At 41.3% G+C, this 25,619-nt stretch overlaps 2 protein-coding genes across 2 annotated transcripts in view; one reads left to right on the top strand and one right to left on the bottom strand.

The window, feature by feature from the left end:
• Positions 1 to 19,158, top strand: part of LOC140496329 (uncharacterized) — a 73,130-nt gene extending 53,972 nt beyond the window's left edge. The window contains exon 9 of the mRNA XM_072595982.1: positions 18,469 to 19,158. Within this exon, the coding sequence (XP_072452083.1) occupies positions 18,469 to 18,474 (6 nt within the window). The 3' untranslated portion in view covers positions 18,475 to 19,158. The remainder of the gene's footprint in view (positions 1 to 18,468) is intronic.
• Positions 6,193 to 22,580, bottom strand: LOC140496358 (uncharacterized). Its single transcript, XM_072595993.1, has 5 exons — positions 22,489 to 22,580; positions 18,205 to 18,373; positions 10,611 to 10,685; positions 8,961 to 9,096; positions 6,193 to 8,622 (listed from the first exon to the last, which is right to left on the bottom strand). Exons 2-5 carry the CDS (start codon positions 18,347 to 18,349, stop codon positions 8,358 to 8,360), a joined length of 621 nt encoding a protein of 206 aa, XP_072452094.1. The 5' UTR covers positions 18,350 to 18,373; positions 22,489 to 22,580; the 3' UTR covers positions 6,193 to 8,357.
• Between the last annotated feature and the right edge of the window lie 3,039 nt (positions 22,581 to 25,619).

Below are 25,619 nucleotides of genomic sequence, written 5' to 3'. Positions count from 1 at the left end.
TCAGCATTGTGTACATCAAATGCAGTTTTCTCTTTGCCCTTGTCCAGTCATTTGGTCTTAAATCTAGCTGCTACTAGGTCTTTGAGGGCAGGGTACCCCTTGTCACCAATGAGCCAACCCTGGAGATGACGTGGGGAATAAACCTTTTGGAGAACCAGCTGTTGTGGAGAGTGTAAGCATGGTGACAGACCAGGATGGCAGAATAAAACCTGTTGCAACTGCTGCCTGAGGCTACAAACAAGTTGGATAGTTTGGGAGTAAACATTCTCCCTGTTCAGGAATTTGGATAGATAAGAGGTCATGAATGTGTAGAATTCTTGACTGCAGAGGGCTATAGAGTCTGGGTTGTTAATTCTATTCAAGGTTAAGGCAAACATAGAGTAGACTTGCAAGGGCTGAATGCCTTATTTCTATCCCTATGACTTGTAGCACTGAACTCCCTGGCATTATAAAGCTCTATGTCTGCAGTTGATGGCATATTGTACCTCAGAGACCCTAAGACATAGGAGCATAAGTCTGCTCTGCCATTCAGTTATAGCATTGCTAACCAGATAACCATCACCGACATTTTCTTGACTTTTTCCGAAACACTTTGATTTCTAGTCAGCAAGGGAATATTGTCCCAGTTTCAACAGCATCTTTTAGGTAAAGTATTCCACAGAAGATACAATACCCTCAAATGGAGTTTAATTTAGATAAATGTGAGGTGCTATATTTTGGGAAAGCAAATCTTAGCAGGAGTTATACACTTAATGGTAAGGTCCTAGGGAGTGTTGCTGAACAAAGAGACCTTGGAGTGCAGGTTCATAGCTCCTTGAAAGTGGAGTCGCAGGTAGATAGGATAGTGAAGAAGGTGTTTGGTATACTTTCCTTTATTGGTCAGAGTATTGAGTACAGGAGTTGGGAGGTCATGTTGCAGCTGTACAGGACATTGGTTAGGCCACTGTTGGAATATTGCGTGCAGTTCTGGTCTCCTTCCTATCGGAAAGATGTTGTGAAACTTGAAAGGGGTCAGAAAAGATTTACAAGGATGTTGCCGGGGTTGGAGGATGAATAGGCTGGGGCTGTTTTCCCTAGAGCGTTGGAGGCTGAGGGGTGACCTTATAGAGGTTTACAAAATTGAGGGGCATGGATAGAATAAATAGACAAAGTCATTTCCCTGGGGTTGGGGAGTCCAGAACTAGAGGGTATAGGTTTAGGGTGAGAGGGGAAAGATATAAAAGAGGCCTAAGGGGCAACTTTTTCACGCAGAGGGTGGTATGTGTATGGAATGAGCTGCCCGAGGATGTGGTGGAGGCTGGTACAATTGCAACATTTTTAAGAGGTATTTGGATGGGTATATGAATAGAAAGGGTTTGGAGGAATATGGGCCAGGTGCTGGCAGGTGGGACTAGATTGGGTTGGAACGTCTGGTTGGCATGGACGGGTTGGACCAAAGGGGCTGTTTCCATGCTGTACATCTCTATGACTCTAAAAGAAATTCCTCCTGATCGCTGTCTTAAACAGGCAATTTCTTACTCTGACGTTATAACTTCCAATCCTAGACTCTTCCCACAAGAAGGAAGAAAGAAAGAAGCTCTCCACATCTAACCCTTTGTTGTCACGTCCCCAAGACTCTGTACAGCATCTGTGGAGAGAATGCAAGAGTTAATGTTTCAAGTCTAGTGATCCTTTTTCATATACTGGCATTTCTGAAGTGGCCAGTTATCTTCTGTAGATAAAAGGCTGAAAGTATTTCCACAGTATTCCAGTTCTACTCTGATTCGTACCTTGTATAGCTTTAGTAGGATCTCCTTACTCTTTTATATATATATTAGTCCCTCTTGAAATAAGGCCAACATGCCATTTACCTTCCCTATTTGCTGAATTTGGATGCCTGTTTTTTATGATTCATGTACTAGGAACAAAGAACTGCAAAATAGGCCCTTCAGCCCTCTATATTGTGCTGACCTGTGAACTAATCTAAGCCTATCCCCCTACACTATCCCATCATCATCTATATGCTTATCTAAGGACTGTTGAAATGTCCCTAATGTGGTTTGCCACACTGAATAAAGAACCTGCCTCTGACATCTGTCTTAAATCTATCACCTCCCCATTTATAGCTATACCCCCTTGTACAAGCCGATGTCATCTTCCTAGGAAAAAGACACTCACTACCCTATCTCACCCTCTGATCATCTTGGCTGCCTCTATTAAATCTCCTCTTAGCCACCTTCTCTCCAATGAGAACAGACCCAAGTCCCTCAGCCTTTCCTCATAAGACCTTCCCTCCAGACCAGGCAACATCCTGGTAAATCTCCTCTGCACCTTTTCCAATGTTTCCACATCTTTCCTGTAGTGGGGCAACCAGAACTGTGCATAATATTCCAAGTGAGGCCATACTAGTGTTTTGTACAGTTGCAGCATGACATCACTGCTCCCGAACTCAATCCCTCTACCAACAAAATCTAACACACCGTATGCCGCCTTAACAGCACTGTCAACCTGGGTGGCAACTTTCAGGGATGTACATGGACACCAAGATCCCTCTGCACATCCACACTGACAAGAATCTTTCCATTGACCCAATACTTGCATTCCTATTGTTCTTCCCAAAGTGCATCGTCTCACATTTATCTGCGTTGAACTCCATTTACCACGTCTCACCCCAATTCTGCAGTTTATCCAAGCCTGCAACCTGCCACATTCTTCCATATTGTCCACCACTCCACCAACTTTAGTGTCATCTCCATCCACCTATGCCTGTGTCTAAGTCATTTATAAAAATGACAAATAGCAGTGGTCCCAAAAATATCCTTGTGACACACCACTAGTAACCAGGATCCAGACTGAATATTTTCCATTGACCACCACTTGCTACCTTCTTACAGAAAGCCAGTTCCTAATCCAAACTGTTAAATCACCCTCAATCCCATGCCTGTGCATTTTCTCCAAAAGTCTACCATGTGGAACCTTATCAAAGGCATTACTGAACTCCATGTATACTATATCAACTACCCTAATCTCATCCACATGCTTGGTCACCTTCTCAAAAAACTGAGGTTTGTGAGACACGACCTGCCCTTGACGAAAGTGTTGATTATCTCCAATCAAATTTGAGTTTACCAGATGATTATAAATCCCATCTCTTTATAATCCTTTCCAAAACTTTTTCCTATAACAGACTTTAGACCAGTGAGCCTTTAATTACCTGGGTCATCTCTATTGCCCTTCTTGAACGAGGGCACAACATTTGCAATCCTCTAGTCCTCTGAATTGTCATTGTCTGTCGATAGGTTTAGCACCAAAGATCAAGGCCAAAAGCTCCGTCATCTCCTCCCTAGCTTCCCAGAGAATCCTCGGATAAACCCCATTTGGTCCAGGGGATTTATTGACTTTTACACTTTCTAGAATTGATGATAACTCCTTACTAACTTTAATCCTTTCTAGACTAATAGCCCGTATCTCAGTCTTCTCTACAATATTCTCTTTTTCCTGAGTGAAAACAGATAAATATTCATTTAGCATCTCTCCAATCTCCGCAGGGTCCACACACAACTTCCCACTTCTGTCTTTGACGGGCCCTATTCCTACCCTAGTCATTCCTTTATTCCTCACACCTATAGAGAGCTTAGGGTTCTCCTTTATTCACCTGCTAAAGACTGTTCATGTCCCCTCCTTGCTCTTCTTAACTCTCTTTAAATCCTTCCTAGCTAATCTTTAACTCCCAATCGCCTCATCTGAACCACCTCGTCTAAACGTCACATAGGCCTCCCTCTTCTGCTTAACAAGAGATACAATTTCTTTAGTAAACCATGGTTCCCTAACCTTATGTCCCTATCATGCAGGGAGGAAGTGATATCTATCAAGGACACACAATACCTGTTCCTTAAACCAGCTCCACATATTGATTGTCCCCATCCCCTGCATTTTGCTACTCCATTCTATGCCTCCCAAGTCTTGCCTAATAGCATTATAATTGCCCTTCCCTCCCATCTATAACTCTTGCCCTGTGGCATGTACCTATCCCTTTCCATCGCTAAACTAACTAACTGAATTATAGTCACTCTCTCCAAAGTGCACCCTACCACTAAATCAAACACCTGGCATGGTTCATTACCAAGTATCAGATCCAGTGTTGCCTCCCCTCTTATCGGCCCTTCAACATACTGTGTAAGGAAACCTTCCTGCGCACTCTGGACAAAAACTGATCCGTCCAACCTACTAGAGTTATAGCATTTCCAGTCAATGTTGGGGAAGTTAAAGTCCCCCATAATGACCAGCCTATTCCTTTCACTCTTACCCAGAATCGTTTTGCTGATCCTCTTCTCCACATCTCTGGAACTTTGCGGAGACCTATAAAAATCTCTCCTGTTTCTAACCTCAGCCCATACCACCTCAGTAGATGAGTTCTCATCGAATGTTATTTCAGCCACCATTATATGTCTTTGACTAACGAAGCCACACCTCCCCCTCTTTTACCACCTTCCCTGATCTTGATAAGATCTAAACCCCAGGACCTGCAAGTTCCACTCCTGACCCTGCTCTATACATGTCTCTGAAATGGCCACAACATCAAAATTCCAGGTACCTATCCATGCTGCAAGCTCACCTACCTTACTCAGGATACTCCTGGTGTTGAAGTAGACACACTTCAAACCAGCTTGCTGTCTGCCAGCACATGCCTGTGACCATGAAATCCTGTCCATGTCCTCCCTACTCACATCCTCCTGTGCACTGGAACTGCACCACAGGTTCTTGTAGGGGGGGATGGGAACCTCCCTAACTCCTTCCATGCTGCAGGTTTTTGTAGCTGAAAAATGTGTTGCTGGAAAAGCACAGCAGGTCAGGCAGCATCCAAGGAGCAAGAGAACTGACATTTCGGGCATTATTAAATGTAATTTAGAAATCCTAATATATTGCATCAACCAGGTCTGCTTGTAATACATTTTGTCAGGAATGTTTCTTCTCCTTGCAACCAAATTGATTCTGATTATATTATATTTTCTAAATGTTTTGCTGTTGCTTTCTTTATTATAACCTGTAACACTTTCCCAATGACAGATGTTAAGCCAACTTCCCTATAGTTGTCTTTATTGTCTCCATCCAGCTCAGTATCAGATGCCAGTCTTTTTTAGATTAGATTACTTAGTGTGGAAACAGGCCCTTCGGCCCAACAAGTCCACACCGACCCTCCGAAGACCAACCCACCCAGACCCACTCCCCTACATTCACCCCTTCACCTAACACTATGGGCAACTTAGCATAGCCAATTCACCTAACAGCACATTTTTGGACTGAGAGGAAACCCACAGGGAGAATGTGCAAACTCCACATAGACAGCTGCCTGTGGCGGGAATTGAACCTCGGTCTCTGGTGCTGTGAGACAGCAGTGCTAACCACTATGCCACCTTTAATTAATTCCATTTGATATTAAGAAATGGGTGAAGGCACTGGAGACCAAAAAAGGCTATGGGCCTTTACACATTACAGCAATAGTAGTGAAGATTTGCTCAGGACCTCAGGAGGTGATCAAGATCAATGGGCACTTCTGGCTGAAGGTGGTTGCAAATGTTTCATTTGGGCCAGCTCTCCCAATTTTGCCACAGCCCTTCAGCTATTAAAAGTACAGCTCATTCTGTATATGTACATTTCATTGCCATAAATTCACTAATGACACCATTGACAAATTGAGGACATTGCTTTAAAACAGGTTCTAAAGTACATATTAGATTCCAGCCTATTACTTAAATGGTGCTTCCATTATGCAATTTTCATATAATAGGATTGTACGAGAACAGAAATACTGTTACATCAGAACGGACTGTAAGATGGACTTTGCAGTGTTGATTGGGCTATGTTTGCCACTCACACTTTCGGTGTTGAGACCAATGCAAGATTTCCTTCCAGTTTCAATCCCTTCAGTGAAGCAGACTATCAACCAAATGGACTGCTTGTGTTCCCACATCTTAATATCTTTAGACATGCAGTCATTTTTTTTTATATTGAGTGAATTGCTAGGTAATTTCAGAGGTCAGTTAAGGGTCGATCAGTGTGGATCACTTGAAGGCCAGACCAGGTAAAGATGACAAATTTCATTCCCCTCAAGAGATTAGGGAATCTATTGTTTTAAAAAAAAACACTTTCAGCCATTGTTATAAGATCACCATTAGACTAAATTTTTAATTTCAAATTTTTATTGAAATTAAATGTCACATCTGCCATTTTAGGATTTACAAACATTACCTGTGAACAGTAACATAGGGCTGTAGATTACTAGTGGCATTGCTACTATACCACCACCTATCTGAAAGGGTTAATGCTAACCTTAAGCAACACATAACCTAACAATGTCTCACAAACTTCAGGGAAATCCGCTTAGGTTGGCAAAGAAGTCTCTGTTACCCAATGTCTGTCATATGTAACTTCTATTTATCTGCTATCACTCAATAAACTACATCTTGTTTAAGACAAAAGTGTTTTGTTAGGTTACCAAGCTGTGTTCCTCTATCACACCAGACCGACTAAACAAACCCTCTATATCCCTCCCAGGGAAGTGGATGGTAACAGCAAATCTACCAGACAGCTCATACAATATGGTAATTAATGGCATGGATTCAACTTATAACAACGTCTAGCATAAGTTGTGGTCATCAGAGGCAAAAAGTTCCTCAGGATGGTGTCCTAGGTCCAACCATCTTCAGCTGATTTATTATGGGGCAATGCTTGCTGATGATTACACAATGTTTATTAGCATTGCCAACTCCTCAGAAACTGAAGCAGCAGTCCAATGGCAATATGCGAAAAGGTCAAAATTTTAGAATAGTCTTCAATTTTACATGCACTCAATGAGTGCAGTGAAAAGTCTATAATGTCACCTCTTGGTGCCATCCTAGGTACAGATGCTTTAAGTATTGTTGCAGAGTTAAAAAGGTAAGCATAGGAATAGAATTTTAAAAGTCCAGAATGATAATAAAAAGTGATTACAAAGTTAATTAGGTTTTAGAGGTTCTAGTCCTTTTGCAACATGGTTTGTGCCCACCTGCTTCAGAACCTGAGGCAATACCACCTCCATACACTGACCTGCATCTGGACTTGCTCTGGCTCCTGCCTGTATTTGTTCTGCTGTCGTTGTTCTCGGATTCAGCCCGGCCTGTGTTCACTCTTCTGCTGTCGCTCTGGGACTCTGCTTTTATTCAGGCTTGCGTTGATAAGTGACAAGTAACAGTCACGCTACACATGTGTCAGTCAGCAACTATCTCCAACAAGAGAGAATCTAACAGTCACCCCATGATATTTAATGATATTAACATCCCAGGATCCCACACTATCAATATTCTGAGAGATACCGTTGACCAGAAACTGAACTGGAAGAGGCATATCACAACAGGTTCAAAGTTAGTAATTCTGTCACCAATTAACTCACCTCTTGACTCCCTAAAGATTATCCACCATCTACAATGCTGAAGTCAGAAATATGAAGGAATACACTCTACCTGCTCGGCTAAGTGCAGTTCCCATAAAACATGAGAAGTTCAACACCTTTCAAGACAAATTAACCTGCTATATCATTACCCCATCCGCCAACTGAAACATTAGCTTCATCTGCCATTAGTACACACTGGTAGCAGATACAAGATTCATTGCACCAACTCACCAAAGCTTTATTGGCATCTTCCAAACCTGTACCCTTTATCAGGTGGATAAACATAGGTGACTGACACATGGGAACAGGATCACCTAAATTTTCCTCCTCAGCCACAAACCATCCTGATTTAGAAGTATAATAATAGTGCAGATGCAGGAAATCTGAAGTGAATGCAGAAAGTGTTGGAGAAACTCAGTAGGTCTGGTAGCATCTATGGAGCGAGAAACAGAACATTTCAAATTCAGAATGCCTCTTCTTTGGAACAGCATTTTTTTGATTTAGGCTTGTACTGTATTTTATTAATTTCCACTGGGTTAAACTCCTAGAGCTTCTATCTTAACAGCACTGTGGGTGTACCGACACCAAAAGGACTGGGGTGCTTTGGGAGGTAGGTCACCATCACCTTCTCAAGGAATTAGTTGTGGGCATCAAATGCTGGCTTTGCCAACACCACCCGTTTCCCATACAATAATTTGAAAAAAGTACAAAATATATTCAGGCTAATTTGAATGGCAGGGTCTATTATAGCTATAGATCTAGATTTAAAAGTGAAAACACAGTAAAAAGGGAGATAAACTTATTGTAGTTCTGAATCTTTCATCTGAGGCTTTTGAGTTTGTTGCAGTTTCTCTAATGCCAGTTTGCACGTTGAGTGGCATAGATTATTCCACAGGTATATAGAGTGAGGTGTCCAACAGATAAAGGTGCTCAATTTAACTTCATTACATCAATCAATGTTGTTTTGAAGTTGATCGAAGGTGAACAGCTGGTCTGTCTGCCCATCAATCATCTGCCTTACTGGTAACAAATTCACATATTGGATAGGATAATTCATACTAAGTGTAGAATCTTCCAGTTTTATTATCAGTTCCTGGAGTTCATGGTTAAGATTTTGTAGTTCTTGATTTTCTAGGATGGTGATATTACGTTCCCTCACAGTCATATCTCTTTCCCGACTCACAGAAGCCAAGTCTTCTTCGAGTCCTTTTATTCTGAAGTTGAAATTGGTAAAGTTATAATAAATATAAAACTTGGTATTATTGTACAGATATAATCTTCATTGTACCAATTTTGAATCAAAATGTCAACTTTACCGGTGGATTTAATTGTTGACCCCTCTCTGAATGGTTCTTATTTAAAAGGCTTAACCAAATATTTAATATTAAAATTTCTGCCAATGTTTTTCAGTATCCAGAAAACAGGTTGGTTGTCTTGCCCTCCAATTTCCCCTTCCCGTCTCACATTTTGACATATCAAGTCATTATTTTGGGAAATTGTTGAACTAACATTTCTTTTCACATTTGGAATTAATTTATGCTTTTGATGTTACCTCGCCAAATATTCCTTCCTCATGTACTCCACCTTTTGACTTAATTCCAGATTGTCATCCTTCAGATTTCTGTGTATTCGTGGAGAAAGGAGCAAAATTTCTTTCAAAGCTGGTTTTTCATTTTTAGATGTGTGTCCTACAAAAAGTCAAAGTGACAATAACATACAAGTATTGTGGCATGATACATAGATTTAAAAAAAAATAAACTGGAAAATTCTAGATGTAATAAAAATTTTTTAAAACCCTTTTCAAACCTTTATCCACACGAATAAAAAAAATCAAAGCTTTAATAATAAAATTATATACATTAATAAATCTGTACACTTGCCCCACATCATAGAATTAGAAATAATGACCATGAGAAAACAATATAAAGAATATATACATATATTGCAAGAAGTTGCACAAATGTATTCAACTAATATAAACCTATAGAATTATATAAATATATTAGATGTAATGTACATAGTACATTCTATAATTTCAATATTGTATGACTACTTTAATAAAACTACTTATACTGTTTAGAACCACAGTGGTCTACTGCACAGAAAAAGGTCCTTCAGCCTATTAAGTCTACACCTATAAAAACAAGCTCCTAACTGGTCCAATCCAGTTTTACAGCACTCGACCCATAGTCTTGTTTGGCTTGGCATTGCAATTGTACTCCTTGAATGTAATGAGGGTTTCTGCCTCTACCACAATTTCAGACAGTGAGTTCCAGATTCCCACCATGCTCTGGGTGAAAATGTTTCTCCTTGCATCTGCTTCAACCTTCTGCCCATTACCTTAAACCTATTCCCTCTGGTATTGATCACTTGTCTGAGGAGGAAGTCTCTTCCTGCCTACCATGTCTAGGCCCTTATAATTTCATACATTTCAATCATGTCCCCCCCTCAATCTCATCTGCTCCTGTCTATCTATTTTTTTTTCATAACTAAGACACCCCAAACAAGTCAACTTGCTGGTAAATCTCTTCTGTGTCCTCTCCAGTACAATCACACCCTCCAACAATGTGGATTCCAGAACTGCATATAATCTCTTGCAGTAGCCCACCCAATGTTTATATGGTTCCAGCATAAACTCCCTTCTCAAACTCTCAGCCTTGTCTAATAAAGGTAAGTATCCCATTTGCTTTCTTAATCTCTCCATCTATTTTACCTTTCACTTCACAGTGTCGTTTACCAATATGCTGCTCTAAAAAAAATGAGGCACAACATTCTAGATATCAGTCTTTCCAAGTTTACAAAGAATTCCCTCTTTATTCTGAATTCTTTTTGTTTTTACAGATAGTTGATAATTTCCTTTTATAGCATTTCAATATAAGCACTAACATTTTCACTTACTTCACTAAGCACTTACTTCACTTTCAAATGATGAGGCACTTCTCAGCTGGAGGCAATTCAAACAATGTCCATCCTTAGGCAGATCTAACCTGACCTCTCAGTCAGACATGACCTGACCCTGTTGTTAGGCAGAAAATAATTTCATTTAACTTCAACTAACCTACCCTAACCCTGCATTTGGAAACATCTGAACTAAGCCTACCTTGAGGCAGATCAGAGTGACTGGAAATACTCATCTAGTTTCCATGATTAAATCAGATAGCTAGCCAAGTGTCATCAGTGCCTGAAGTACTGGATAACCTACCTGGCTCTCGCATTGAATTACTGAGTTTCACAGAGTTCCAATTTTCCATCTCCACGTGTGTCTTCTTGGAGCTACCTTGACTCCCCAGCATCCCCCCAAAAATAAACATATCAGTCAGATGGCACAACTTACAAAGCAGCACAGTCATTTACATAAATGATTCAGATGCGAGCATAAGAGGTACAGTTAGTAAGTTTGCAGATGACACCAAAATTGGAGGTGTAGTGGACAGCGAAGAGGGTTACTTCTGATTACAACAGGATCTGGACAAGATGGGCCAATGGGCTGAGAAGTGGCAGATGGAGTTTAATTCAGATAAATGCAAGATGCTGCATTTTGGGAAAGCAAATCTTAGCAGGACTTATACACTTAATGGTAAGGTCCTAGGAAGTGTTGCTGAACAAAGAGACCTTGGAGTGCAGGTTCATAGCTCCTTGGAAGTGGAATCGCAGATAGATAGGATAGTGAAGAGGGCATTTGGTATGCTTTCCTTTATTGGTCAGAGTATTGAGTACAGGAGTTGGGAGGTCATGTTGCGGCTGTACAGGACATTGGTTAGGCCACTGTTGGAATATTGCATGCAATTCTGGTCTCCTTCCTATCGGAAAGATGTTGTGAAACTTGAAAGGGTTCAGAAATGATTTACAAGGATTTTGCCAGGGTTGGAGGATCTGAGCTACAGGGAGAGACTGAACAGACTGGGACTGTTTTCACTGGAGCGTCGGAGGCTGAGGAGTGACCTTATAGAGGTTTACAAAATTATGAGGGACATGGATAGGATAAATAGACAAAGTCTTTTCCCTGGGGCCAGGGAGTCCAGAACTAGAGGGCATAGGTTTAGGGTGAGAGGGGAAAGATATAAGAGAGACCTAAGGGGCAACTTTTTCACGCAGAGGGTGGTACGTGTATGGAATGAGCTGCCAGAGGATGTGGTGGAGGCTGGTACAACTGCAACATTTAAGAGGCATTTGGATGGGTATATGAATAGGAAGGGTTTGGAGGGATATGGGCTGGGTACTGGCAGGTGGGACTAGATTGGGTTGGGACGTCTGGTCGGCATGGACAGGTTGGACCGAAGGGTCTGTTTCCATGCTGTATATCTCTATGACTCTATGACAGAATGAAGCTCTGACGAATGCAGAATGAACCTGCTAAAAATAAACCTCAGACTGTGGGGGTTTGACTGTCCCTGTATGAACTCACTGTAATTGTCTTGTACTGTATTCCATTTTATTCTTGGAAATATCAGATGAGTTACTAGTGGTTCTTCACATTTAAGCCAAATCCATTTTCAAAGATAAAGTCTGAAAGTGTTGGAAATTCAGTCAGCATATAAAAGGAAAGATGGAGTTTTGGCATTTTGGATGTGTAAATTTTTTATCTCTTAGCCGTCAGCCTTATGAAGGTAAATAGCTGAAACATCAGAATCAATTGTTTTCATTTCATACATTCTTGCATACATTGATTTGCTAGATATTTAGCTTTGTCTCAGATTTACAATTACGTGAAGCAAACCCCTTTACCTAATTTCAAATATCTTCTCAGTTGCATTGCAGCAAGAAGATCAGTCAAATCTCAATGTGTTTGAAATATTTGTCAGAGATTAAGCTTACAGCGAGGGTGAGGGAGAGAGAGAGAGTTTTTGAAAATGCTAAAATAAAAAGGGATATAAAAGACAATAAAAACCTAACTGTTAATCTTGTAAGAAGGCATATGGTGTATTGCCGTTTATTGGGAGGGGGATTGAATTTTGGAGCCACGAGGTCATGCTTCAGCTGTACAAGACACTGGTAAGGCCGCACCTGGAGTACTGCGTACAGTTCTGGTCACTGCATTATAGGAAGGATGTGTAAGCTTTGGAAAAGGTTCAGAGGAGATTTACTAGGATGTTGCTTGGTATAGAAGGAAGATCTTATGAGGAAAGGCTGAGGGAACAGAGGCTGTTTTTGTTAGAAGAAGGTTGAGAGGTGACTTAAGCGAGATTAGGTTAGATTCCTTACAGTGTGGAGACAGGCCCTTCAGCCCAACAAGTCCACACCGACCCTCCGAAGAGTAACCCACCCAGACCCATTTCCCTCTGACTAAAGCACCTAACACTATGGGCAATTTAGAATGGCCAATTCACCTGACCTGCACATCTTTAGACAGTGGGAGGAAACCGGAGCACCTGGAGGAAACCCACGCAGACATGGAGAGAACGTAGCCCAAGACTGGAATCGAACGTGGATCCTTGGTGCTGTCAGGCAGCAATGCTAACCACTGAGTCACCGGGCTGCCCGTTCTGAAGGCTTCCCATTTTCCAGCCGTCCCTTTACCTGCAAACATCTGCCTCCAATTAGCTTTTGAAAATTCTTGCCTCATACCATCAAAATTAGCCTTTCTCCAATTTAGAACTTCAACTTTTAGATTTGGTCTATCCTTTTCCATCACTATTTTAAAACTAATAGAATTATGGTCGCTGGTCCCAAAGTGCTCCCCCACTGACACCTCAGTCACTTTCCGTGCCTTATTTCCCAAGAGTAGGTTAATGTTTGCATCTTCTCTAGTCAGTACAGCCACATTCTGAATCAGAAAGTTTTCTTGTACACACTTAACAAATTCCACTCCATCTAAACCCTTAACACTATGGCAGTGGCAGTCAATGTTTGGAAAGTTAAAATCCCCTACCATAACCATATTATTGTTACAGATAACTGAAATATCCTTCCAAACTTGGTTCTCAATTTCTCACTGACTATTAGGGGGTCTGTAATACAATCCCAATATGATGATCATCCCTTTCTTATTTCTCAGTTCCACCCAAATAATTTCCCTGGAATATCCTCCCTAAGTATAGCTGTAATGCTATCCCTTATCAAAAACACAACTTTCCCTCCTCTCTTGCCTTCCCCCCCTTTCTACTCTTCTGATAGCATTTGTATCCTGGAACATTAAGCTGCCAGTCCTGTCCACCCCTAAGCCACCATTCTGTAATTACTATGACACCCCAATCTCATGTTCCTAATCATGCCATCTCTGTTAGGTCTCTTGCACCGAAATAAATGCAGTTTAATTTATCAGTCCTACCTTGTTCTCTGCTTTGTTCCTACCTGAACTGACTGTTTGACTCGCTCTTTTTCTCCAACTGTACCGGTCTCAGCTTTCCTCAATATCTTCCTCTGTCCCACCACCACCATCACCACCGCCCCCCCCCCCCCCTCCTACATTTTCCATTTCCACCCCTTCATAGTTGTTTGAAATGGGGATAGCCACAGAAGATTCCTGCACTACCTGCCTATCCCTCCTACCTTTCCTGGAGTTAACCCATCTATCTGAGTGTATCTGTAGCTTTTCTCCCTTCCTATAACTACCATCCATCACACCCCCAGCTCTTATAAATTCCTCATTGCCTCTACCTGTTGCTCCAGCCGATCCATTTGATCTGATGGGTTTCGCAACCAAAGACATTTCCTGCTGACATAATTCTCAGTAACATGGAGAATTTTACTGAGAAATTTCTCCCTAACCTCTCACATCCAACAAGAGCATATCACCTACTAAAGACCATCTTTGCTCCTTCACAATCTAAAGACCCAGCAAATAGCACCGTCTTTTTGCTCTAAAAAAGTGCTCCAGGCTAACTTAGTACTTATGGTTTATATTTTTAAAATTTAATCAAGAGACAGATTTCAATAAAACATATAATCAAGAAAGAACCCACTCTACTCACTACTGTAGACTTACAGCAAGGTTATATGTTAAAAACTATGTACTTATCAGTTCCTGTGCTGCTGTGAGATCTCCCACACAGGTTCCTCCAAGATCAGATGTGAATTTCGCCGTTTGTTCATTTTTCCTCGACGTACTCTGATGTCCAGAGATACATGAATTCAAACAGCAAGGCAGTAACTGTGCAGATTCACTACTGTGTCAGTTACAAGTTTCTTTCTCTCTTTCTTTAACTGACCATGTGCTGCCTTTTGTCTGTCCTTCTCCCTTTTAGTAGGGCCGTTATTTTGACTTTTTTCCTTCGAAGTTTCAAAACAATGCAACAGCATATAAAACAGTCATTGCTGCTCCTGGAATTTGAGGAACTCACCTCCAACATCTAAAATACCTCAAAAAAAGGAGCAGCTGTTACAGTCACAAATTCTTCCTGTCCTCCATCTTGGATTGCCGAGAATCCTTGTGATCCACACATTTGTTCAGGACTGCCTCATCTACCCAAACTCTAAGTCATGGGACCTGACTGTATGGCACCCTCATCTCGTACCCATACAGGACCATTTCCGTGGTTCCGGCACCAAACTTCATTCCCCAAAGTAAATTGTCTGTCTCACTTAGAGGAAGCATGTGGCCGGCACTGACAGTGCTGATGCCATTTCATCCTCCCAGGTCTGGAAATATTAGATTTAACCTGGTGCATAGTCTTTTCCCCATCAGAAACTCTGCTGGAGGTATCCCTATTGTTGCGCGAGGGGTGGTCCTATAACCAAACTGGAACAGTTTGGTATCGAGTGACACTGTAGGCTGTTTCTTCAAGCCTGCCTTCAACATTTGGACCACTCTTTTCAGCAGACCATTGGACGATGGATGGTACGGAGCTGTCCTTATGTGCCAAATGCCTTTTGACTTTCGGAAATACTCAAATTCCTTGCTGGTAAATGACGTCCCATTGTCTGTGACCAATATTTCCAGGAGTCCATGTATTGCGAACCATGTTTGCAGTTTTTCCAATCATCATCCCTGAACAAATTCTATGCATGTCCAACCACTTTGAATGAGCATCGACAATGAGCAGGAACATTGAGCCCATGAAAGGACCAGCATAGTCAATATGTAACCAAGACCACAGTTTACCCAGCCCATCCCATGAACGTGGGGGCACCAGCAGTTACAATTTTTGACTTTGTGGTCACTCTGGGCATTGCCCCACCAATGCAGCTATGTCAGAATCCAACCCTGGCCACTAGACATAACGTCTCCCTTGCATCTTCATTTTGGAAACCCCTGGATGACCCTGGAAGAGATCAGCCAGTATCGGGATGCATAAGATAATCAGAGAGTTAGATAGGGTGGACAGTCAGAGCCTTTTTTCTTGGATAGTGAAGGCTAACATAGCTTTATATTGAGGGATGATAGATTCAGGACAGATATCAGGGGTAGTTTCTTTACTCAGAGAGTAGCAGGGGTGTGGAACGGCCTGCCTGCAACAGTACTAGACTTGCCAATGTTAAGGGCATTTAAGTTGGTTTTGGACACACATATGGATAATAATGGAACGTGTAGGTTAGATGGGCATCAGATTAATTTCACAGATAGCACAACATTGAGGGCCGAAGGGCCTGTACTGTGCTGTAACATCCTATGTTCTATGTTAGCAGGCCCTGCACCTTAAAGTGAGAATATACTAACTTTATCACTCGCTGTGTAATAATTCACTGACGGGAACTTGGAGACAGCGCCTATGAGGATAAGAGAAGTTGGAAGATGCATGGTTTGGAACTAGAAAAAGAAATGTTTAGTCATTGTCAAATTGAAAACAAGTACTTCAGATTAGAATCAGCCACAGGAAGAAATTGCCAATACCTTTAGAATAGCTGTGGGCAAGGAGAATAGACATATTAGAAGCTAGGAGTGTTAATTTTCTATTGAATCGCTGCCCAAGTATTGAGAGCTCAGGCTTGAACTGCAAAGTTCTTCAGCTAACAAAGCAGCCATGGCAAAAGTTTGGAGTTAGTGCCAAGAAAGTGGATCAGCTTCTGAAGCCTTTATGGACAGGTGAGGCATTGTGGAAAACTTAGGGTTAGGTCGAGAGTTTTAGTCTGAAGTATCTGTGATTGTGTTTTTATTGTGCTTTGCAATATAAAGAACAAAGTTTGTGTTTATTTAGTAATATGTTGATTTACTTGTTGCTACATTGTAAAATTAATTTGTTTTAAACCAAGGAATTTCACAGCTTCATTTTCTTGTAACTAGATTTTTGAATTTTCCTTTTAATTTTAACATTCACAGTGGAGATCATAAAATTGAATTTTGTTGATAAATACATAAAGGGCTTTTTTATAAAATTTGCAGAGGCAGAGAAACTGTTTTATTGAACTGTGATTATATGGACAGCTAAATGAAATACAGGGCTGAGAAGTGGCAGATGGAGTTTAATTTAGATAAATGTGAGGTGCTGCATTTTGGGAAAGTAAATCTTAGCAGGACTTATACATGTAATGGTAAGGTCCTAGGGAGTGTTGCTGAACAAAGAGACCTTGGAGTGCAGGTTCATAGCTCCTTGAAAGTGGAGTTGCTGGTAGATAGGATAGTGAAGGAGGTGTTTGGTATGCTTTCCTTTATTGGTCAGAGTATTGAGTACAGGAGTTGGAAGGTCATGTTGCAGCTGTACAGGACGTTGGTTAGGCCACTGTTTGGAGTATTGCATGCAATTCAGATCTCCTTCCTATCGGAAGGAAGTTATAAAACTTGAAAGGGGTCAGTAAAGATTTACAAGGATGTTGCCAGGGTTGGAGGATTTGAGCTATAGGGAGAGGTTGAATAGGCTAGGGCTGTTTTCCCTGGAGCGGAGACTGAGGGGGTGACCTTATAGAGGTTTATAAAATCATGAGGATCATGGATAGGATAAATAGACAAAGTCTTTTCCCTGAGGTGGGGGTGGGGGTGGTGGTCCAGAACTAGAGCGCATTGATTTAGGGTGAGAGGGGAAAGATATAAGAGAGACCTAAGGGGCAACTTTATCACGCAGAGGGTAGTACGTGTATGGAATGAGCTGCCAGAGGAAGTGGTGGAGGTTAGTACAACTGCAACATTTAAAAGGCATCTGGATGGGTACATGAATAGGAAGGGTTTGGAGGGATATGGGCCAGGTGCTAGCAGGTGGGACTAGATTGGGTTGGGATATCTGGTCAGCATGGATGGGTTGGACCGAAGGGCCTGTTTCTGTGCTGTACATCTCTATGAAGTGACCCCTTGTATCCGTGGGTGATATGTTTCAAGAGCTATCACAGATGCCCGAACTGCGGAAAGTAGCGAACCCTCACATTTAAATAGGAAATGTACCTCCCCGGCAGCCCCCTGGTATTATTTCTGGAATGCTCCATTTAATATGTTCAGGCCGTGGTAAACGGTGGATAACCGAAATTGCAGAAACCATATCCACAGATGGGGGCATTCTAATGTGATTTATCCCAACTTTAAACATATGTATAAAATATACCGTGACATCTTGAACATAACTATTCACAGTCATTGAAACTGTTGTTTATTTAATAAATGATAAAAAATGATCCGTAGCATTCAAAAAGTAAAAACATACTTCGTGTCCCTACATGAAATATGAGGTTTAACTTTCATATTTAAAATTAATAATCCCTGTAACTCATTTAGACAGTGTCAGCTATTTACAAAAAAACAGCAATTTGCGTTCAGGTAAACAGAACAAATCGTAGTCAAAATAAGTTCAACTCTAGATAATGATACATAATCAATAAACAGAAAAGAAAGTTGAAAACTACAAAGGATTGTGCTCAAACCTAATTATTTAAAAATGGACAAAATAGTTATACCCATGATAGAAGAATCTAGTTGCATTCAATTCACTCTTTACCTGTAGAAGTAGTACAATCCTTTTCTTCGGAAGCTGTTTGAAGAATCTGAGCAAGGTACCAATATCCCATCTCACCCAGAACACTGCAAAATGACTTGAACGTGTGGCCGTCAGCATTTCTAACAATCTCGAGAAGTTTGGCCATTTTCAGCTCTGCCAAATCCTGTAGCTGTGTGGATTACCAATTACCCATGTTAGTTTGTTTGGTCTCATTCAAAAATTTGTTATTTTTAACATTATGTTTATTATCTCCTTCATTTTTAGATGTAAATGGACAAGGTGAGCAAATAAAAGGGAGTCAATATTTGCAAGTTCACCTCCCAAGCTACATACCACCATGACTTGTAAATAAATTGCCATTCTTTCAGTGTCACTGTGTCAAAGTGCGGGAGCTCTCTTCCTAACAGCAGTGTGGATGTACCTACACCAAATGGACTGCAGCAGTTCAAGAAGGAAGCTCTCCTGCATCTTCTTGAAGGCAAATAACGATGGGCAATAAATGTTGGTCAACCAATGATGATCATATCCCCGACTTATTCAAAACAACTGTAATGCTACAAAAATCCATATACTAACCTTTATGGTTATTATTGAAACACAAGCAAATATGGAATGAATAGAAAGATTGCTTGGCTTATCAAGCCATTTTGCGTAACAGACCAATAATAATTAGCTCTTTCATTGATTTGAATCAAACTCCTGGATGCAACAAGGAGGTAAAAGTTACAAAATTGGGAAGACTTGTACATTTCTTGAAAGAACACATTTCCGATTAAATTAAGCATCAGGATATGAATTTAAATCCCCACCATTAAACTTTTCTTGTATTGTGATATTCAATAAAGAAATTTAATATCGCTACCTGTCTTCATAACATGTAATCTGGCTGCTTAATCAGACTTTCTGTAAGAGATATTTGATACGCCATTAAATATTTTCCCTTGGAACCTGTTTCATAAGTTTTATTCTAATAAAAGAGGAATTCTCATTTTTAATTTTGCTTGAGATTTTGATAATGCCCTTCTGTAGTTTTCCCATCATTGTTTCCAGCACTTTACTTCACTTAAACTATCAGGAGTCACATCCAAATGCCTGTTTAATACTTGCTGATGAAAACGGCATTCTTATATTACATTATCCCTCCAAATTAGCATTAAATAATATAGAAACAATTTAAAATGGCTAAAATATTATCTTCACAATAATATTTACCAAATCAATCTCTACTTAAAAACTCTAACTTACTTGAATGATGTGACTGTAGCCAGTTGTATTTAATTGAAACATTAAAGGAATAACCAAAAAGTCTGAGGAATTAAATTTCTGCCATAATTTCAGGGTGACTGAATTAGAGTTAGACCATTCAGACACAAAGTAAACCCATAAAGACTATGAGCAGAAGCAGACAATTCAGTCTCTTCAGCCATCTGCCACCAATCGATAGGATCATGACTGATTTATTTGCAGTCAAAAGCTCCTGAACCTGACCACTGACCAAATCAGAAGATCTAACCCTGTAAGGGTTGACCTGTAAGCCACAGCTCCAACAGTTTGCTGAGTACTGTACTAATTTCCTTGTGATTGTAACTTCACTGATTTTCTTTCTCCATGATATACAGCTATTAAAAGAATATGTTTGTCTTCCATAGAATGAAACTGGAAGCTAAACATTTATTCATTTAATTCACCATTTCCTTATTAGGTTCTATTTAATTCTCCATTCTAGAGGATCAACACACTTTACTTACTGTTTTCCTTTTAAATAATGATAGAACTTTTACATTTCCAGCTAGCTTCCTTTCATACTTTAAATTTCCTTCTAATTACTCTTTCTGTCATTCTCTGCTGTTCTTGTTTTCTTAGGATGATAAATTGGACAGGCTGGGCTTGTTTCCACTGGAGATTAGAAGACTGATGGGTGACTTGATTGTAATGTGTTAGAGCCTGAAATGTTTTTTCTTGTGGGTGAGCTCCAAAATTAGGGAGTGAGATTTTAAAATTAGTGATCAACCTTTTAGGAAGGAGAGAATTCTTTTCTCTCAGAGGATTGTGCAACTTTGGAACTCTGCCTCAGAAAGTGGCGGAGGTGGAGTCATTGAATATTTTTAAGGCAGAAGCAGATAGATTCTTATTGGGCCTGGGAATCAAGAGTGACCAAGGATAGAATGTGGAATTCAATGTGCAAACAATTCAGCCATGATCCTATCAATTGGTGGCAGATGGCTGAAGAGACCTGTGGGATATAGGTAAATTAATGTTACTTCTGCAATTCTGCAATTCCATTTTACAAAGTAAAATGAGCTCACACCAGTGTGTAATTGTTTTAGCCACGAACTGAGTCAACAAGAATGGAAACGGTGTGGAGGAAATATATAATTGTTTTTGTATTAGCTAAAATTGTATGTCAGAATGAGATGTGCCAGCAAAACAATGGTAGACATTACGGGCAAATAGATAAGATGTTGTGAGAGGATGAAGTTAAGCTAGATACGCCTGTACAAACAGTAGGCATAAACATCTGCTTCCCACTTTTACAAAAACACAGGAACAAACCCCAATTAAAAGGGTCATAGGGATCAGAACGGCCTCGGGAAAGGCACAGATGAAGGGGGTAGATAATGATGAAGAAAGAATATGCCTAACAATGACCTACAGCAGGATGAGGTCAAACAGCCTTGTTGAGGCCAGGAATAAGCATTTTGTCACAGACAAGGCCAGATAAGGCAAGAGATAAACAGGGGTAATAGGGGTCGGTCTTAGGGAAGTGGACGATGTAAGCGGGGAGGAGCAATGTAAAACAAAAGACATCAAATCATATAAATATTATGTATGAATTGAACTTGGTGTGTGTATGTCCTCTACCTTATAGGCACTGGACATCTCACCCACTTGCAAGTGTAAAATAAAGGACACTGCTGATTCAGATTTTGTCTCGGACTGCAATTATTGAGGTGTGTGAGCTTTGTTTCTCACAGACCGAATTGTCTGCTTCTGCTCATACTTTGTATGCGTTTATTTTTCACCTGAATGGTCTACCTCTAAATTTTAAGATGTTCTTGATTCCCTCATCAGAGCAAGTGGCTTCCCTATCAAATCCTTTCAAAGTTTTAAATGCCTTGATTTAATCCCACATCCCAATCTGTGAAACTCAAGGGGTTACAAATAGTATTATGCAGCCTACCCCCATATTTGAACCTTTAAATTCGGTATCGTTCAGTTCTCTCTGTGCTGTACAGCTTTCAAGTTGCCCAAAGCTGAGCTCAGGACTCCGGATGTGTGTCAGACCGACATTGTATATAGCTGAGGCAATACTCTATGGCAGGGAATCAAGGATTTTCAGGATAAATGGGTATTTGAACAGATTAGCGATGATCTTATTGAAGGGCAGAGCAGACTGAATGGAGTTGAATCAAGATTGTGGCACAGTAGGTTGGTAGTGTTGTGGCTGAGCCCATCCACTCCAGGTTAGCCGCATTCCTTCTCTCTCCTTTTTTCTCATCTGAGGTCACAGGGAGGCCAGAGTGGTATCAGCAGTGACTCATGGTTCAAGGGCCCAACGCATGGACTCCTGGAATGGCTGTGGGGCATTAGCTGCAGCAACGGTGGAGCGGGGACTCCTGGCTGCATTCTACCTGGAGCGTGGACTGTTTTGGCAGCAGCAAGTCATTGAATGGGACAGTGTCAATGTCTGAAGTGGGAGATCCTGCCTGTGGTAGGCCTGGAGCAGGGACCTAGAATCAGTCCTAGATCCATGTTTGGGAATGAAGATGAACTCTATTTACATACTTCCTTTTTATTCTTTTGCACCTCAAAATGGCGCCGGATTGTGATGACAGAACACTATTCACTGTATCTCCCACAAGAACTAGGGGACATAGCCTCAAAATAAGGGGGAGCAGATTTAGGACTCAGTTGAGGAGGACCTTCTTCACCCAAAGTTGTGAATCTGTGGAATTCCCTGCTCAGTGAATTATTTGAGGCTTCCTTGTTGAACCTTTCTAAGATGAAGATAGATTTTTGAACAGTAAAGGAACTGAGGGTTATTGTGAGCAGGCGGGTAAGTGGAGCTGAATCCTTGAAAAGATCAGCCATGGTCTTATTGAATGGCTGAGCGGGTTTAAGGGGGCAGGCGGCCTACCCCTGCTCATATTTGTTATGTTATGTTCTTACATACGTGGCAATAAATCATTCATCATTCATTCATTCCTATTCCGCACACCCACAGGGGTGTGAGGAGGTTAATGAAACTTCCAGTGGCAAGAGGAAAATCAAAGACAGCCTTACCTCAATCAGTCCTATTTGGTCAGTGGTTAAGATTCCCTTCTCGTTCAAACTCCGGTATAAAGAAGGAGACAACTTGAGTTGTTTCACCAGAAAAGGGAAGTATGATCCAATTGCATTGGAATGGCGATTATTGCCTCTTCTGCAAGTCTTTTCACCTGATTTGAAGAGATACAAAATTGATTATAAAAAGCCCTCCCATAAAGACGGAGATTTCACCTTATTACCATCAAATTACACAATTCCCCGAACAGTGAAGTGAGGTTATTATAAAAGCACAGCATTTTTATCGGTGCAGTAACTCACAATAAGTTGGCTGTTCTCGAAAAGTGACTTTCTTTTTCCGGTTGCTGACCGATCTGGACATTGCTCGCAGAGTGGCTTCGATTTTGTGAATTTATAAAACCTTCGTCATCTCGCAGCGTGTTGTCCCTCCAGCTCGGTCCTCGGGAGGACTGTTTCCAACTCTTAACCCAGGAACCCTTCATTCACCAGCCCCTCACTCAAACGAGTGCCGCTATTTATCATCACTGACACATAACCCACAGAGACAAGGTAAAGCGTGAAGCCTGCCTTCTGAGTTTGTTGTATGAAGTTGCTAGGTAGCAATAGGATTTAAGTAAGAGTTGCTTAGCGCACCTATAGAGAGAAAATCTCACAATAAATAAGGAGCGGCTGGAGTTTAGACACTCCCAATACACAATGATGGACCTAATCACGTCGTTTTAGGAGCGAGGCAGCTGGTTAATGTTTGAGGGGAAAAAGATGTACAGCCTCGGTACATGAAGTCATCGCTGTGGGACCATGTTAAAAATCACACAACACCAGGTTATAGTCCATTAGGTGGTTGTGTGGGACCATTTGGAAGTGATTGCAGAGAGGTGACCATTCTGTAACAACATGTCCCACTAGTCAGCTGGAAGCCACCTGCAGCAATTGTAATTGCAGCGTTGCTAGGGGTTTACTAAGTCATAAATGGCAATATGAACAGAGTCAAGAGTGAGGTGCTGGAAAAGCACAGCAGGTCAGGCAGCATCTGAAGAGCGGGGGAACGTGGGAGTGTAGCGCAGGGTGGTTCAGTGGTTAGCATTGTTGCCTCAGGGACCCAGGTTCAATTCCAGCCTCAGGCGACTGTCTGTGTGAAGTTTGCACATTCTCCCCGTGTCTGTGTGGGTTTCCTCTGGGTGCTCCAGTTTCCTCCCACAGTCCAAAAGATGTGTAGGTTAGGTGAATTGGCTATGTTAAATTGTCCAAAGTGTTCAGGGATGTGTCAGTTAGGGGGAAATGGGTCTAGGTGCATTACTCTCCGGAGAGTCAGTGTGGACTTGTTGGGCCGAAGGGCCTGTTTCCACACTAGAGGGATTCTAGATTCAACATATCAGGCATAAGCCCTTCATCAGGAACGAACAGAGTTAACCGTAGCTAAAGAAAGAATACGCTGAATGTAGGCAGTCAGTGCAGAGTGTGGAAGGGGTCTCTTTAAAAAAAATGCACAAAGGACTGGTGCGAGTAAGGTTTGAGATAGTGAATATTTTAAACAGTAATAACTTATTTTTAGTTGTGTCAAAAAAGTGAATTATATAAAACATGAATGAAATACACAAAAGCAGGTCAGCTGGAGGCGGTAGTGGAAGAGGTGCACCACATCCTCAGTACGAGCTCAGGCAAACATTGTCTACAATAAGTGTCTGTGATTCAAGGAATTTCAGCTGGAGTCTGAGATGTGGACATTGTGATCCATCAGAGAGCAGGGTTGCCCCCTTTGTCAGGTGCAGTGAGAGAGAAGAGCAGTTTATAAGCGGAGAGATCAAGGGTAGAGAGATAAAAGATCATACAACTGGTCTGAGTGGAGTATCAGATAATACATCTCTGCAGGTGACCAAGAGTCATAGAGATGTACAGCATGGAAACAGACCCTTCGGTCCAACCTGTCCATCCCGACCAGTTATTCCAACCCAATCTAGTCCCACCTGCCAGCACCCGCCCCATATCCCTCCAAACCCTTCCTATTCATATACCCATCCAAATGCCTCTTAAATGTTGCAATTGTACCAGCCTCCACTACTTCCTCTAGCAGCTCAGTGTTAGATCATGAGTAAAGTCACAATAGCTAAATAACCAAAAGGCGTTACTTATCTGATTAAGTGAGGCAGAGAGATAATTACAAAACATTTTGACATAACTAGAGCAAGAAGGATTCTCTGAACGTGTCAGAGAAACGAGAGTATGTGTTAGAGAAGCAGAGCCTGAAAAATAATCATTTGGTCACTACCTCAAAACAGGACTTGCAGAGTTACATTGTACTTTGCTCAAAAACTGCACGAGTCCATGTAAGACTCTGTTAATTCACTTTTTAGATTAGAATCAGTCTAAACATTATGGCATAGACAGGGAAAACAGAGGGCGAACATCTTATCTGTGCTGACACCAACTGTTACAGTTAACCTGAGAATGTAACATTTTAAAATAAAAGGTTGGTGATTTACATATGAAATTGGAGGTGTAGTGGACAGCAAAGTGGGTTACCTCAGATTATAACAGGATCTGGACCAGATGGGCCAATGGGCTGAGAAGTGGCAGATGGAGTTTAATTCAGATAAATGTGAGGTGCTTCATTTTGGGAAAGCAAATCTTAGCAGGACTTATACATGTAATGGTAAGGTCCTAGGGAGTGTTGCTGAACAAAGAGACCTTGGAATGCAGGATCATAGCTCCTTGAAAGTGGAGTCACAGGTAGATAGGATAGTGAAGAAGGCATTTGGTATGCTTTCCTTTATTGGTCAGAGTATTGAGTGAGTACAGGAGTTGGGAGGTCATGTTGCAGCTGTACAGGACTTTGGTTAGGCCACTGTTGGAATATTGCATGCAATTCTGATCTCCTTCCTATCGGAAAGATGTTGTGAAACTTGAAAGGGTTCAGAAGGGTTGCAGGATCTGAACTACAGGGAGAGGCTGAACAGGCTTGGGCTGTTTTCCCTGGAGCGTCAGAGGCTGAGGGGTGACCTTATAGAGGTTTACAAAGCTATGAGGGGCATGGGTAGGGAAAATAGGCAAAGTCTTTGCCCTGGGGCCAGGGAGTCCAGAACTAGAGGGCATAGGTTTAGGGTGAGAGGGGAAGGACATAAGAGAGACCT

The sequence above is a fragment of the Chiloscyllium punctatum genome, chromosome 2 (genome assembly GCF_047496795.1).
Source record: "Chiloscyllium punctatum isolate Juve2018m chromosome 2, sChiPun1.3, whole genome shotgun sequence".
NCBI classification, from domain to species: Eukaryota; Metazoa; Chordata; class Chondrichthyes; order Orectolobiformes; family Hemiscylliidae; genus Chiloscyllium; species Chiloscyllium punctatum.
This window is presented reverse-complemented; position numbering and strand designations above follow the sequence as displayed.